This window comes from Sinohyriopsis cumingii, chromosome 11 (assembly GCF_028554795.1).
Source record: "Sinohyriopsis cumingii isolate HCF-2022 chromosome 11, ASM2855479v2, whole genome shotgun sequence".
Taxonomy (NCBI): domain Eukaryota; kingdom Metazoa; phylum Mollusca; class Bivalvia; order Unionida; family Unionidae; genus Sinohyriopsis; species Sinohyriopsis cumingii.
In genome coordinates, this window is record NC_142971.1 from 21,299,449 (window position 1) to 21,316,861 (window position 17,413).

Here is a 17,413-nt window from a genome sequence, read left to right on the forward strand (position 1 = left end):
TGGCAATGTGATTACTATTTTAGATGGATGGATAGATAGCTGGATGGCAGTGTGGTTAATATTGTGGATGGATGGATAGATAGCTGGATGGCAATGTGATTACTATTGGACTTGGCCAACTTAAGACATCACAGACAAATTTATTACATGGACCTGACAATGGATCATCAGTAACAACTGTCCACAGTGAAGCTCATGTGACTCATCTTGCAAAGCTTTTTTCTCACCAGCATTTAAAATTGCTGCATGCCTGGCAGCAGTTTTTGTCTCCTAAAGAGCTGACTAATAACTGAACACTATTTGTTTCCATAATTGCTAGCCCTACGTACCATGTACAGTAGGTTCTTGAAAGTTGATTTTGAACACTGGATCTCATGTCAGATGTGACAGCCATGTTCACTTCTTGATGAACAAGAACTCAATTACTGTACAAATTTGTAACTGAACTTATATTTATCCATCACAGACTTGTATCTTTTTGCACAAGACTTGAACTTTGTACATATTTATTTTTCTTGGGTCAATGGGGTTGGGAGAATTCGGCATTTGAAAACATACTTTTATGCAAAAATGTCTGTCATTTTCTTTAAAGATAAGAGATTTATGTGTGCTAAGAAAATGATTTCTTCCTCACACATTTTGGAAAGTTTGAACATTTGTTAAAAGAAAGAACATCTGGATGCAATTTGAATTGAAAATCTATCAGACAGTTCAGAGCCATCATTCTATCATTCTTAATGCATTAATATTTGTTCTTACTGGCATGCAATTTTGTCTGTATATATTTTTATGCCAGTACAATGGAAGATGACATTTTAACAAGGACAATCAGGTAGGACTTTTCAGCAAGATTTCTGAAATTGTCCTCCCAGTTACGTAAAAATTATGTCCTCATTGATGGGAATGGAAGACAGCATCTATATTTGTTGGAAGGAGTATAACAATCCACTGTGTAGTTGTAAAATTAGCACTAAACAGTCCCAAGATGTGTGTTATTATCTATGAGAAAATGCATACACCCATCATAGACCTACCTTTGGGTGTTATTATCTATGAGAAAATGCATACACCCATCATAGACCTACCTTTGGGAAGTGTGTGACACAGAATTGCATTCTGGCCCCTGGATTAAGCAGGTCATAACCTACTTCCTGGTAAATCTCCATATATGAAATATGAACCTGAATTTCCTCATCTTGTCGCTTCTCAAGGGCCTGGTAAATCATAGACAAAGCTCTGCAACGAACAATAAATACCTGATTAAAATTATTGCTATTAAATCACAGGTTCAATCTTTTTATTTTGTAGCATTTTGGATTGCTTGATTCATTCAAATCTAAAAAATTAAACAATGACACACACAGTAAAGGTTATATGTATATTTTTATTTATGGATGTATGTATGTTTAGGGAAATGCATAGAGAAAAAGTACATGTGGAATTCCAAAATACAGTGAAATTATTAGAAGAAATGCATCCAGTGAAGTCATACTTGATAAACATCATAAAATGTGGGCCAGCAAAAACAAGGTTATAAGAATGTATTTCTACAGTAGTGCCACTAATTTTTCAGCAGAGGAACAAATAAAAAATTGATGACACCATATACATACGGTAAAAAGATATTAGCAAGCATAAAATCTTTAGAAATTTAGCGAGAGAAAAAGATTTTTATTCCATTTTATTCAAGCTAACAATCTGTGATGAGGATAAAAATACATATGCTATAAAAACCCAATGACTTTCTAGGTAAACAGTTCTGGAACTGGGGTTAAATTTTGTAGCAACCAAGTGCCATACAATGTGAAAGCAATTTTAAGTATTTCATAATTTAAAAATATTAATTAAACAAGAAAATCCATACAATTATTGTTATTCTCTGAAGATATCATGTCCAAGGACATAACACTCCACCTTTAAATTCTTTGTAATTTATTAAATATAATAACTATTTGCAAAGGATCTCAAAAAATTAAGACATCTACACTGTTTGATATATTTTACATTAAATGCCAATTTCTATAACATCATATTTATTCTTAGAAGTTATTACTTGAATGATCATTCTGTAATATGTTGGGGAAAAAAATCCAATTCCTCACAAGTATGGGAGATAATATCATAAAAATAATATTAGCTTTTGTTGTGATATTTTAATGCTCCTGCTTTACTCTGTGAAGTAATATGTTCTTGTTACCCTTTTATGCCTGAAAATGTTAGGTCCACTTAAAAAAATCTCCAAATAAACAATTTCATTTTCACATAAAATTCTTCAAAGGATTTAAATCACATTTGATGAGATTAAACATCAAGCTAAATATTCATCTTTTCTGCCATTTATTTTACAGAGTACAGTGTATCTTTAATGGACCTTAGTGTTGATTCTAGCAGTAACTCTGAGAAGAAAAAGCCCTGACAAGATAGGATTTAAAATTTAATACAAAGATTATGACAAATTAATATATAAAGTTCAATTTTTATAAATTTCCAGCAGGCTTTAACAATGCTGTCTCACATTTCTAACTTTAACTTTTCATCAATGAGAGATGTGCTACTTGATTTGCCTACATGTCTAAATTTGGCTTTAAGAGGTATTTTTTAAAATAATAATACATTTTTTTTCAATTTTTACAAAATTGTTACCTGGGTTCTAGTCCTCTCTGACTGTATGTCTTAGCACTGCCCTCCACTGTATATGTTTTTCCTGTGCCTGTCTGACCATAGGCAAATATAGTTCCATTGTAGCCTAACAGAAATCCTGCAAATGCAAATCACATAGCATCAATAATGTGTGGATATATGACTAAACTTCCAGAATATTTATTTTGTGCCCAGTATATCTGGAATAAAACATATTGTCTTTTAATTTTATGGCAACAAATTAAATGTTCTTCAACACAATCATTTAATTTGAAAATGACAAAAACTGACCAATTTAGTATGAAGAGGTTTATAGTCCTGAAATGCTGTGCCTGCGACTCATGGGATGTAGTTCCTGCATAAGTAGAAATAATTTTAGCCTGATTATCTACCTTTTTATTCTTGAACTGACATGATGACAGGATATATCAATCAAAGTAATCTGAAGAAAATTTAAATGTTCAGTTCGTGCATCTAAAGCTGAATATAGGATGCATCTGTCATTCTCGTCAACACAAAGTAAAAGAAAATTATAATGAAATTTAAGTATAGTTGTAATCCATTCTCAGATGTATAATAACATGTTTTCATAGATATTAATTAATAATATTATTAGATTAATAGTAATACAACTGCTCAATCTCTAACATTTTTGTTTTTATAAGAACTGGACAGGAATTGGAAAAACAGCAATAGATGAAAGAAAAATGTGATCTGAAAATATTTTAAAAAATGGAATTGTTTCACTTGAATTACTATTCCACCGTTGATTTTTCCTAAGGGATCTGTCTTATTATATTGTGGTTTGGTCGAGTATAGTGCCTGACCTACCTGATAACACTGTAGGAAGACAGTTTCCAGCAGAAAATATAATAATAGATTTAGTACGTCATATATAGTCATGTGACATTTATAGTGTTGACATAAAATTTTACAGTACCTGGTGGAACAGGTATAAATCCCCTAGTTGTGAAAGCATACCATTGTAAGAGGGAAGGGCATATTGTCCTAAAACAGATCTATGTAGTCAGCCAATCAGAACTAAAAAATGTACCATGTAATGTAATAAATAGTAATAAAAGTACTTTTTATATATCATAGTTGTTGAAAGTAAGACTAAAACTACATACATAAACATATATAATGCACATCAAATAAGTTTATTTTCATGCCAAAATTTATTTAATTGCATTTAAAATTTTGTACACATGTAACCTAGCATGTGCAAATTCAGATATAAGGAACAACTTCTATGTCATACTGACTCACCTTGGACAATATCAACAGCAGCTTTGTCAAAAACATCTTCTTGTGATGTATCTATACTGAAGATGTAGTCAAAGTGGAACGCATGGTTTATTGTGTTGTGTGACTTGTTGACTGTGCTAACATCACGAATCACTTCAGGAACTCTCAGATGTAGGGTGTCTTTCGTAGCTTCATAATCAGGATAGATCTCTGTTGTTGGTTTGATTCGACAGTAGGTCTTGATATTTGGCATTTCTGCACCCTGCTCATGAACCGTGATGTTAGGTCATATCTACAATATAAAAACAAAATGATTGACACAAAATTCCGAACCCCTGCTTAAAATTACAATCAAAACTTGTGAAATGAGTTTGAATTTAATACCCTGAAGTTTACATTAATTTTTCTCAAAGATAGTAGCCAATAAACACAACAAAAACTTACACTTCTTTTCTGCCACTTATCATGGGTCCCTGGGAATAACAGTTATGTATGAATGGACTGAAATTTATTAGATACTAGAAGGCTGCAGCATTAACCCAATGCTTTTCTGTTATAACTAACCTATCCACCTCCATTACAGGTATATTCATGTATTCACCACCCACCCACCTCTACCAGCTTTGCAACCTGGTGAATGATCCATATTACAAATTGTGGAGCAGATGATCTCCTATGGTATTAAAAAGTTTGGAGTCTCAATATCAAATACCATAGAGACTCATGTACATGTAATGGCCAACTGCAAACAATATAAACCTTGATTTTCCATCACATAATGTGCCATTAAATTAGGGTCTATAATGCATGTTCTACTGATTACTCTTAACAAACTGCAGAGACATGGATCTCCTGGTGCATTATGCAACAGCAGATCTGGGTCTGCACAGTGTGCAGTTGGAACAACGTATAAGCAGAATAAGTTCTGTGACATTACATATACATAAATGCATGTATGAAAGGAAATTATAACAGAATGGTTATAATTGCATATAACCTTACCAAAAGAGCTTGTGTACTATATTTTCTTAACTAATAATCTGTATTTATTTAGCAACTCCAACCCAAACAAAATATTATACAATGCAGATGAATATAAACTTTTAAAACGTTATACCTGAAAATCTATTATTACAATATTGCTTCCAAATTTAGGAAAATGGACATTGAAACAATAATTTTATACAAAAATTAAATCCTAATTCATGCAGTGACCCAATTTCATGAATAACCTGATTAAATAATTAGGTAACAATGATATAATTTAACGTAAAGATATTTCCAATCGATATGTATTAAACACTGATTAAACAAATAGTTTTGGACATGTTTCAATACATGCATGCTTTTACGTGTATCCGTATATGTATCGTTAAATACAAACTAAACCTTTTCCACCTTCAGCATTCAATTGAATATCTTAAAATTAAATACAAGTTACATCAAACATGACTATACTATCAAAGATATAGCATATAAAATAATTTCTGTATTGTTGTATTTTTTAAGATTTCTAATTTAAAAAAAATTGCATGTTCAGTTTTGCTGATTTGTGAGTTTGCTGCTAGTATTCTTTTAGAAATTCACTGAGTTACATTTTTTACATATTTGTGACAAGGTTTCAAATATAGTAAAAAAGAAAACCCACTGAAAATTTCCCCATATGCAGCATTTACTTAGGCACTAAAAGATTCCACACTGGTACACTGCATTTACCTAGACACTGGAAATTTCCACATGTACAGCATTAAAAAACTAGAGATTTTCCCACATACAGCATTAAGACACTGTACAGTAAAAATCTTGAACAAAATTTAAAATTCCTCTGAATACCCTAGCTACATGCTAGCAGCAATACATATCACTGAGGTTTGTATAATACTTGGGAATAATTTACAATCTTGCAAATTAACTGACCCACTTGATTTTGAATACTGCCATTCAAGTACCCAGGTCTCTTATCAATGTTTCACAGAATGTTATCACAGAACTTGAGGGCCATATTAGCTGCTAACAGAATAGATTACTACCAACACTACCCTACATAAACACATACATTATGTTCTACACAGATGAAAATCATGTGAAGAAGTTAAAGCTATATTTTCATCCAATGTACATAACACTGATTATTTAAATTAATTAGAACATATTTTATTTTTGAAGTCATGCTCAAATAATTTGCAGTTTGCTTTCATAAAATCTTGCACTTATCAATGAAAGGTCAAACTTTGAACCCATTTAGAAATATTACAAGATGAATAGCCTAGAAGCAAACAAATTAGAGGTAAACAGCATTGTAAATAATCCTGACTCAAGAATATATTTATTAAGCTGACTTTTGGGATAATCTGGTAAACAAAATAATCTTGATTTAAATATTTTACATTGAGAGCTCAAGCTATAAACTTTGACTAAGTTTACAACTAAAGCAAGCAAGGAGTAAGTAGCATCTTGATGAAAATGTCAAAATAGCCAACAACAAAAACTTGAGTATCAGTTACAAAGTACAAATTAGTTTGATGGAGAATCACCCATGGGCTTTTGCTTTGTTTCATGTTCTGTTGTGGTCACTTACTAAATCTGTTGCAAGGTAGCATGTCGTTGTGGTTTTCTGCTATTCATCCCCCAACTCCATATTACATAATCTCTTATATGTCATTTTAAATACAAATTTCTAAATATAAGATTGCTAGAAAAAAATACATGTGCTTTCCTAAAAAGAATTGCTATCAAAATGCCTGAATATCAGATACATACAGAAAAGGAATAGCACTTGGACAGACAATATAATGTTACCATCATATATAACTCCGGAGTGTCTTAAAAAAGAAATAAAAAAAAAGTTGACAACAGGAATCATGAATTCTATGAAATGCCACAAATACATATGGATGTATATGATGCAAACTTTCAGAAAAAGAGTTACAGATAAGTGAAGAAATCTATGGTCATAAGTAGAATATGACAAAGCACACCCTATGTTGAATTAAAATTTAATAAACAATGGAAAGTAGGTTATAGTTGTCCAGTTTTTCATGCATGCATGCATACATAATCATCCAAAGATGCACCCACAAAGCATCTTGGGTGCAACAAGTTAAACAGTATCTAAATTAGAGTCTATTCACAAGTTTGAAGGAATATTAGATAATAAAACCTGAAACACTGGTCACAGCAACCATAAAATTTATTCAGTTACCTAAATTTTATCACAACTTTGCTCCTGTATATCTTCATAATGTGATTCACGCATTAAGTATAGAATATAAAATTGACTTCAATCAATATACAAACATCAATCAACCATCAACATTAATCAGTAAATTATTGTAATTCAAATATGGATCTCATCACCTAAAGAAGTAAGAACAATCCTTCATTGCATAATTTCAAAGCCTACCTCAACTGAGAAAAAGAAAAAGATAAAACTCCGTACTGCTAGTACACTAGTGATCAAATGTCACATGCTAAGCCAAGAACAAAATGAAGCAGTTTAAATTAGAGTCATTTTTTAATCATGTATCTAATAAAAAGTATTTTTCCAGTGGTGAAAAATACCCTGCAAAACACTTTATTTTAGACTTCAAAATATTCTCATCTGAGACAGTGAGAGATCACATGTTATACACACTGCCTTTTGCTATCACAACTAAAGCTTTCCCTTTTGATAACCCTTTGTTCCCTATATAAAATAGCATGCAAATATTCTTTTCTGTTTAAATTTTCCTTATGATGACTAATGGGTTTAAGTAGTGATACAACTCACAACCTTTTGTATCATCTTTGTTTAGTTTCTATTCTTTGCTAGTTTCGAGTAATGGATGACGTTACCTAAACTACTTCATAGATACTGTACCTGAATATATATATTTCTTATTTGTACTTTTTCTTTGCAACCACTTGTACCAGTATCCAGATTTATGGTCTACAAAATATAAAACAGTCTAGCAGAAACATGGAGGATGTAAACCATATTGTGCCTCATTATGTGAGGAGGACTCATCAATTAATATATTAATTTTTGATGGTGAATTTTCATTAGGAAAAAGATATGACTTATCAAACAGCTGTCTTCAGTTTGGGAAACAGTTTAAGTCTGTTCAAGTGCCAGAAGTAGGGCACTGTATCACATAATGTATGACATACATAATTCACCATCAGTGAGGAAAAACAACCAAGATGGTACTGTGGAGCAACAAATGTACTGACATATCACTGATATTGAAGAGGTCCAAAGGTGTGAGGTAACATGAAGTAAAACCATATCCAGACTGAAGAAAATTTTATACTTAAATATGTAAATAATGCAGATTTTCGATATTCTATAAATGACCCCTGACATTATGCAAAATGGACATCACCTGTACACAGAGGCAACAGGTTTATGGATACATTCTAATTAAAATTTAAAAATATAAATAAATTCCTAAGACTCAATCCATTATCTTCTATTAATAAAAGAATGTTTTGCTAAATGAATACTAAAGTAATCATAAAATTCATGACTACTTCTGGTTAATTGATTCTTGAAGAAAGCTAATTATAGTATCTGCTACAAGGCATAACTGAGTACTTAATCAGCTACCTTCTCCCAGACATAAAAGCATCATAGTTGCTACACTGAGTTATTTGCTACAAGTAGCTGTGGTTAGCATATATAATTTGCTGTGGTTTAAAAATCCATTTGCAAAGTTAAACACAAGCACTTTAGAAAGCATAACTATTTGACTAATCATTTACTTTGTTACCAATCACAAGTATATCATTTACATTAGTCATGAAATTGTTAACTCCAGAGTGTATCTGTATCTAAATTTAACCAAATTTACATTCTGTCCCTTGCCACATTTCTGATATAGAAACCTGTGTTCCTGATAAATGTTGCAGCTCTATTGAAACTGAAACTTCCTCCATGACTTTTGAATCTGCACTAATTTATGTGTGGGGTACATGCTGATGTTGATCTGTTGTGGTCCATATTCCATACAATTAACATTTATAACATAAACCTTTAACATTTCAGGAATGTAATTTGAAGCTGGGGCAGAATATGTTCTAGTTTGGCTGCAACATTATCCCTGGTTACTCTCATAAGAGCTGTTGATTTTGATAATACTAGGACATCCACATCATCTTTTTACAACCATGAATCCCCTGCTACTTCCAAACCCATTTGCCCGAAACAAAACGAATGACACCCGTAACACTAGTCAGAGTCTCTGACATCAAAGACCAGAACTAACCCGACACTTACATTGATTTGCCACCGAATGATTTGTTAAAATTCAATATTAGCACCTCACCGTAACCAGTAAAATACGGCAGTATAACCTATACATAAAATGAATCATAAATTTCACAATGGCTTTGAGAGAGAGAGAGAGAGAGGGAGGGAGGGAGGGAACAGCTCAAACATTTAAAAACGACAATGAATGAAACATGAATAGTGAGAGATGGGGTCCGAAAATATTATAAACACACCACATGACGAGGTTGGTATCATTTTAGGACCGTGCATGCAGAGCCATGTTTACTGTGGAAGCCATATTGTAACCAAGAACGCCACGAAAGTTGTATTCTTAATTATAATGGCACGAAAATAATGACATATATGTTTGAAAAAGTAGGCGCGTGATGAATATATATCACACTCAAAAATATTTATTATATATAAAAATGCAGAACAATGCTAAGATGTTTATTAAGTACTGTGTAAATAATTAGTTCGAAATATCGTTTCGAAAATAAAATAGTTTGCCGATGCTCTGGAAGCACTACTGTAACAACGTTAGTACATGCGGTAACTGTGATTGATCGTGTTCATACTGTACATTAATCTATGATCATTCTTTTTCAGTCAGTTTTTATCCATCGAACAGATGGCATCGTAATATAGCAAAGTTCCCCTTTCCTTCTACTGCCAGTATCGGATGATTTCGCAACAAATTTATAGCTGAGAATATGATGTCGCAGCCTTCCCTAAGAAGGATGTAGGGGGACTAATAATAGTTATGAGCATTCACTAAATCCAGTTTGTTCCGTGGTCGTTTTGACCGGAAGTGGGTGGGTCTGTGAATTGGGTTCTTATGCCCGGACGTTTTCTCTTTCTTGTTTTACTTTTCCTTTCGTTTCTCGGTTGTAATTTTTCTTTCCTAGATTTAGGCACAGGTAATGTGTTGGATAAAGGTATCAGATGAGAGCACAGGGGCTAATATAGTTGCTTACAATTTACCTGTCATACATGTAGTTATTATATAGTACACGTATGACAGGTAACTACAAATGTAGTTTTTATATAGTACATGTATGACAGGTAAATTGTAAGCAAGGATACGAGCCCCTGTGGATGAGAGGGGGTTACTAGAAACACCGAAATACACTTTAAAAAAACAACGAAATGAAAATCAATGTATTATGATTTGTATGTGTTTGAATAATGCTAAAAGGGCAAAATAAATTTTTATTTGAGTGATTTTTTTAAAGGAATTATTTACATTTTTCTATATATAGCTCCATTAGTGTAATAAAGTCACTCGGCCATACTTGATTAGATTGCTTTAGCCTCGTTTTGTGTGCCAGTTGCATCGTTAGTTACTTTAATGCACATACGTATATGATATTTTTGCTGAGAATATGTAAATAAACATTCATGATTCTCACAATCATAATCTCACTTTAATATTTAAAGTTCTGACCAATTCATGATCAGAGGTCTCACTAGGATTTTAGAATTAGGAGTCCAGGATTCCTATTTTGGTCAAAATAGGCGTGCCACCAGCAAAATTTGCAGTGCCCTCCCATAAGCATATTGGACATACTGGAAGAGGCTACATATCCAGATGGGAAGAACCAGTGGTTGTCACTGAGTTTACTTTTCCAAATTCTATACGCCACTGTCATATAGCCACTAGAATCAGGCTAAATTTTGTCAATTCAAGGAAAGGCTTTATTCCAAGCGCTAAGCCAGGCATCACATACTGTCTTACACTTGGCTACTGTTCCATCTAAACTATCAGTTCTAGCAACGTTAACACTCTTCTGAATCTCATTACAGTCTTTGTCAATTTGCCCTTTAACCCCAAAATAATTATCCAGATTTGCAAACAGCATTTTGTCTAAGTCTTGACATGCCTTGATTTTGAGGTCGTATGCACTAATTATTTCACTACACTAGGAAATGAACAAGATAATGAGAGCTAAAGTTGTTCACTTGATGTACTCTTATAATGACCACATGTACATCTCTGAGTCTTTCTGCCCCTGAATTCAGTCACTGTAAATATCAGCACATTTTCCCGCCACTTGGCAGCTAGTCTGTCTTTAAACTTGCCACCCATCTTTTGCATCATGTTCTTTGATGTACTTTAATAATGGCATGTACATCTGGAGTATTTCAGCCACTGAATTCTGTCATAAGTATGAGCACAGCTATATTGATCAGTTGATCAATACATTTTCCCACTCAGCAGTTGGTTGAAGCAGAACAGTCAAGCCACTGAATTTTCCACCCAGCTATTGCATGCATATGGAGGGCTCCTACGTATGTGATTTTCTGCATCCCAGATAAAAAAATTGCATCCAAACATGCGTGATTAAGCATTACCGAGACCTCTGATGATTTATCATACCTGTCCAACCAAGCAAAACCAAGTAAATTTGAGTGATGCCATTCAATGAATTGTGCTAGAAATTGGTAAAAAAATAAATATCTTGTATCAAAATCGCTTATGTCAGAGTTTGTTTTGCTAATTATTAGAACAATTACAAATCATAATATCGGGGTTCACAACAATATATACGCCTAAAACATGTAAACAATTGCGTATTTCAGTTTTTGAGCGTATTTCACTGTTCTGTTGAGAGGATATTAGTATTTACCGTCATTCCACAATGATGTCGGTAACAGAAATTTAAAAAAAAAATTGTTTAGTGTCACCCCTTTAGTTTAATCCAGATAGGTGTAAGCTAATTTTACAAGCTGATACATCAGACAGTTTACATTGTTCATTAATATTCTTTTTTATTCTTCAGGTCATGAGATCATAAAAAAAGTGTGTAAATGTTTGGTTTATATTTGGGACAAGATCATCTTTCTTTGTTTTAATGGCATTAATGTATTTTTATACAGTATTGTCAAAAGTATAATTTTTTTCTCTCCATGTTTTTCCTTTTTTCCTTTTAATAAAATTGCCCCATTTGTTCAGTCAGTTTTTAAGTTACACACTTGAAAAAATCTAAAATCTTAGGCTATGTGTGAAGCTTTGTTAAGTTCAGATCAAATGATACACTTGGGCTTATTCCACTTGACAAGAATTATTACTTTTTAGGAAAACTTTAATTCATTTAAATTAACTTATTCAACAGATTACATTGAACTAAGTGTTTGAACTTAATGTAAGGTCATCAAGTACCTAGTGAGAAGTATATTTATGTGTAATAGGGCTTCATTCATAAAAGTGCCCACCAAAGCTAAAGCACTTTTTTTTCCCTCTGTATTTGTATGAAGAATGTATGTAAAAATTTGTATGAATTTTCTTTTAATTTTAGTTCATTGTCGGAGGAATTTTTATTTCTTCTAGTAATAGGATCTATGAAGGACAGTCATTTAAAATACACATGCAGTATTCATTTGTATGTTGGTACCAGGCATGGGGTCGATTACAGGTGATCGATTATGACTGATTAGAGGTTATTCGGCACTGACGATTATGATTATGATTACTTTATTTGGAAACCATAATTATGACTACCATACAGGGTATGAAAATGATTATGATTGAATTTTTTAATTAACAAATGGTCACCTAAAATTATAAGACACATTATATTTTTAGAAAACTTAGCTTGTATATTGGACACTTCAAATTGCCCATTCTTTATTGTAACAGTCAACATTTATGGTGGTCTTTTTTATGGAAACTTGTATTACTCTTACAATTATTAAGAATATAATTAATAATTTTTTGGTCATATTCATTTGTAATTATGATTGCACCATGCAATTACACTGCCAATGAAGGACGATTGCAATTCTATTTATAGAGGTTCTGAAATCAATGATTATGATTACAGATCACAGTGTAATAGTAATTGGCCACATGCCTTGTTGGTACATTAATGAAATAAGCAACAAAGTAGCAGAAAGTAGGGTGAGGTGTTGGCGCTTTTGGAATGAGTGGAACACCTCCTGTACTGACTGAAAAACAAAAGACAGTTAAAGAGGGGAATGATCACAGCTTGTACAAGATGTGATGTAAGAAGAGGATACTGATTTATTGAGGGTCTGGAGCCAAGAGAAAAGACTAAAGCAGGAATGACTGCAATGATCTTAATGATAAGATAGGGATTTTGAATGACAAAAGGAAGCAGAAGTGGTAGCAACAACCACCAGAGCAGGAACCCATGATCACGAGGAAGAGAGACTGGGAATGTGCAGTTAAACAACCTCACTTTACCCTCTCTGTTTTAATTAACCCTTAAAGTGGGGGTTAATGGGGCCAGAGATGTACAGCATGTGGAGCCTGACCCAGGAGGTGTCACAGGTCACTAAGACAAGCATGGCTAAAACCTATCTCTGTATATCTATTATGATTTAACTGAGACTGAGTCATTTAGACATTTGGTGGGAAAATAGTGGGGTCCAAAGATAAAAGGTATGGGTCCTGGACAACAGGCATAAGGACTTTTCAGTCCTATATTATGACTTAACTAGTGGTGCAACAATAAACTGGTATACTGTTATATTGTGGTTTGCTGTTCTGGCAATACATACTGCATTATGATTTCCTCTACTGCGACTTTTTTTAATGGTCTTGCATGGATCTTACAAATCTGTGTATTCCTCACAATTTGTTCAATTTAATTCAAGAGCCATATTTCCATTTTCTCCTACATACATGCTTACCACAAGATTGCAAGAGAATTTAAACATGAAGCACAGTACCATTATTTGGTATTTGGGCAAAGTTTAATGGGGGTGGGGTGGGGCAAGTCAAGACCAAGGGAAAGTTTTCCAGTTAAAAATAATACTATATAAACTTCACTTTGCCTTATATGTTTATGTCCTGTTCCTAATGACACTAAATTAACAGTACTCAATCCACACTTCACCAAGTGAAGCATGAGGTTGACTTGTTCAGGAATGAATCCCTAATAATGTTAGATCCTTTGAAATGGTGGAAAGCTCAACAGTACAACTTCTTGCACAAGTAGCAGTAGCATATTAAGTGGGGGGGGGGAGAGATGGTAGTTGCCTTTGGCTCCAGTGGTCTTGAGGTGCCAAATCAGCTGATATTAATTAAATTGCATGAAAATTGTTGGCGGGGCCATCATTGTTGTCCCTGCTGCCATTTACCCTTACTATACCACTGACAAGTAGCCAAGAAAAGGTTATGCATTTCAGCAACTTCCATGCCATCTGAGAGTCTTTATTACAGCAGAAGACATTGTTACCTCACAGAGGGCTGCATTGAGTTCAGACATTGGTGATATGTTAATTTTCCTCAAGAAAAATATGCAGTGACTTATTTAATGTCTTGCTAAAAAATATTAAAAAGATAGGTCAAATCTGTTGAGATATTTAAAACCATTCTCCTCTAGGTTTAAATTAAAACACACACTAGAAGTGGCAGTAAGAATGATAATTTTGCTGCTTTCAGGTGTTTGTAGACTTGTTTCATTTTTTTGTTAATTTGATATGTTCAGTTGACTACCATTTAAAGTCTCACATGATAACATATAGATGATTTTTAAAAAAAAAAAGTAGTAAATGTTATAGTGATTATTTTATTGTTTTTGTTAAGTGTTAATGTATTGCAATACATATTGCAATATGAGTTTGTTATATTGCAATACAGTTTTGGGTATATTGCACCCCTAGACTGGGACCCTGAGTGGCTGAGTGGTCTAAAGTGCTGTTCGTTACGGATCACTGCCATCTCACCTCTGTTAGTGTGGGTTCAAGTCTTGGATTCAGCCAATGTGGGTATGTGAGAAAGCTTGCCAGTAGCTTCTCGTGGGTAGGTGGTTCTGTCCATTGTTTTCGTGTGTTCTTCCTCCACCATTATTACTGGCCACCATGTATAGCCTATCGTGTGCTGAAAAATAGCATTAAACCTTACAACAACAACACCCCTAGACTTCACCAATATTTTATGAAGGCATAAAAATTATGGGCTGCAAAAGAATAAGGGAGGAGTAACAGGATAATCAGAAATTCCATGTTGTATCACAGCTATTTGATAAGATTTTTTTCTCTTCTTTCAGGTGTGTCCAGTCATGTGTACATGTACATGACACCATAGCAATATACCCTTCATTATGTGTATGAAGAAGAGAAATTTGTTTTATTCGAAAATCAGCTACACTGTTATGTTATGGGGACCTTGTTTTCTGGCCAGTCAGTAGACAAAGACTTAAGATATTTAATAGGGGATCTGGATCATTTATCTTCCAATGAATGCAGATTTTACCAACTGAGTGAAACTGTCCTGAAAAACAGAGGAAAATTTACAGAGCATCATCAGGATGTAGGTCAAAGCATTAAATGGCCAAGACAACTAGTTCCATTTAATAGTAATGAACTGGATGATGGTAGTAACCATAGCAACGAAGAAGCAATATGTCACAATATACAGGCCAGTGGATGTTCATTAGATGCAGATGGTGAAAAAAATGTTGTGAACCAATGTGCGAGTTATGTAAATGTCCAGACTGATAGAAACTGTGAAGTAGAGAGTCTTTTCAAAGTTCTTCCACTAAACAAGCCTCTTTATACCACCCAGACTTATATACAGTGGCATTCCTCCATAGCTTACGAAATTGCTTTCACAAAGTGTAGAACATCCAAGAGAACAATATATCTCCAACCCATAAATAGCTTCCCAGATTTTATAAAAAATTTTGAATTGAGGATTAGTGATCACATTTACAGTTTGTTTGAGCTTCTTAGAACCTTTGCAGAATTATTTTTTTTTGGAATGGATGTTCAAGTCCTTCCAAGTATAAACATTCAGGAATTAGGTTGGAAAATTACAACTCGGGTCCATCAGAAGACTGGCAAACAGCAATATCTGGTATCTGACTTTTATCCAAAATTGAGGCGTGTTATGCCTAAGAATGGCTATTGCATTATAGGTATAACATGGACAGATCTGTACCCAAAGGAGGAATTAAACTTTGTCCTTGGAGAAGCATCAGGGGCATATAAGTCTGGTGTCTTTTCCTTTGGCAGATTTGAGCCCAAGTCATATAACCCAGAAATGGGCAGTGATGTATTTGAAATTGATGAGAAGATATTGTGGAGGCTGTTGAAGGTGAGGGTCTATTGGAAACTATGAAAATTTTAGTAAATTATCTAAATGCATTTTCTTTTCTCAGTCTGAATCGAGTTATTTGAAAACCCTTAATTGAAGTTTTGTTTCATCAATTAGTAGACCCTAGAGTATCTATGTGTGTGTGTCTGTGTGTATTTTAATGGCACATCAGTACAACCATGGTTACACCACTCTGGTGGCCTAAGTGGTTAGAACGTCCGCCTTGGATGTAGAAGGTCATGGGTTCGAACCTCGGCTGAATAATACCAAATACTTACATATATGGCACTAACAGTTGCCTTGCTTGGTGCTCAGCATTAAGAGATTAGTGCTAGGACTGGTTGGCCTGGGGTCAGGATATTAATGTGACTGGTTGGGACATCATGTCTGCATCATGATGCCCCAGTGCCAGACATCACTATAAACTGCCACACTACAGACATGTAGAAATATGACTGATGTTTTTAAAAAACTACATTAAAATCCAAATCACAACCACACACACAACCATGGTTACATGGCACTGATCAAAAGCTAGGTGGAAAAAATAGTAAATACAGAATGTGCAGAAATTCTCAGAAGAACAACCCTTTTAACAAAAAGTAAATATGGACCATTAGACCAAAGATACAAGGTAAAACTGTTGCAAAAACTCCCAGGCAAACAAAAACATTTAAGATAAAGGTAAAGGCACAGAAAGATACAATCCTTTAAACACAAGGTAAAATTTTGTTCCTAATGAATCACTCTTTTAAAAAGTCTAAGATCTTGTCAGTGAGAACATCATTACATGATACACCCCTTGTCAAACATCTTCAGATATCTTTCTTTGATTTTTTTCCTGAGCTAAAAAATGAGAGTTCAGTATATATAACACTAGATACAATTTTCAAAGTTGACAGCCCAGAACTGGAAGTCCTGGAACTGAGACTCGGACTCTAGAAAGCACTTAAGTTTCCTCCGTTAGTCAAATTATAAAATGCAGAGGTCTCTTCGGGCCTGTTCTATACCCCCAAGTCCAGATTGAGATAGCTTTATGTGAATAATATTTTTTTATGCTGTCCAGAAAAATGGTTCATATCTTTTTTTTGAATATTTGTTTTAATCAGTTACTGTTATTAATCATAATGCAGCATTTGTTTTGTATTACATGTACCAACAACGCTGCTCGTTGGCACTTTGCTTTTAAAAAGGAAAATCAAACATGA

General features: G+C 33.7%; 2 protein-coding genes across 5 annotated transcripts in view; one reads left to right on the forward strand and one right to left on the reverse strand.

Moving 5' to 3' along the window:
* The window catches only part of LOC149787725 (uncharacterized), a 140,564-nt gene extending 131,129 nt beyond the window's left edge, over positions 1-9,435 (reverse strand). Inside the window, exons 1-4 of the mRNA XM_089973928.1 lie at positions 9,373-9,435; positions 3,910-4,180; positions 2,644-2,758; positions 1,086-1,236 (exon numbers count right to left, since the gene is read on the reverse strand). Coding sequence (XP_089830054.1) covers positions 1,086-1,236; positions 2,644-2,758; positions 3,910-4,141 — 498 coding nt within the window. The 5' untranslated portion in view covers positions 4,142-4,180; positions 9,373-9,435. The remainder of the gene's footprint in view (positions 1-1,085; positions 1,237-2,643; positions 2,759-3,909; positions 4,181-9,372) is intronic.
* LOC149787726 (archaemetzincin-2-like) overlaps positions 1-17,413 on the forward strand; it is a 69,961-nt gene that overhangs the window by 50,589 nt on the left and 1,959 nt on the right. Inside the window, exons 1-2 of one of the 4 annotated variants that reach the window (XM_089973930.1) lie at positions 9,650-9,691; positions 15,157-16,205. In XM_089973930.1, coding sequence (XP_089830056.1) covers positions 15,267-16,205 — 939 coding nt within the window. In that variant the 5' untranslated portion in view covers positions 9,650-9,691; positions 15,157-15,266. The other 3 variants (XM_089973931.1, XM_089973929.1, XM_089973932.1) reach the window with 3 other exon arrangements.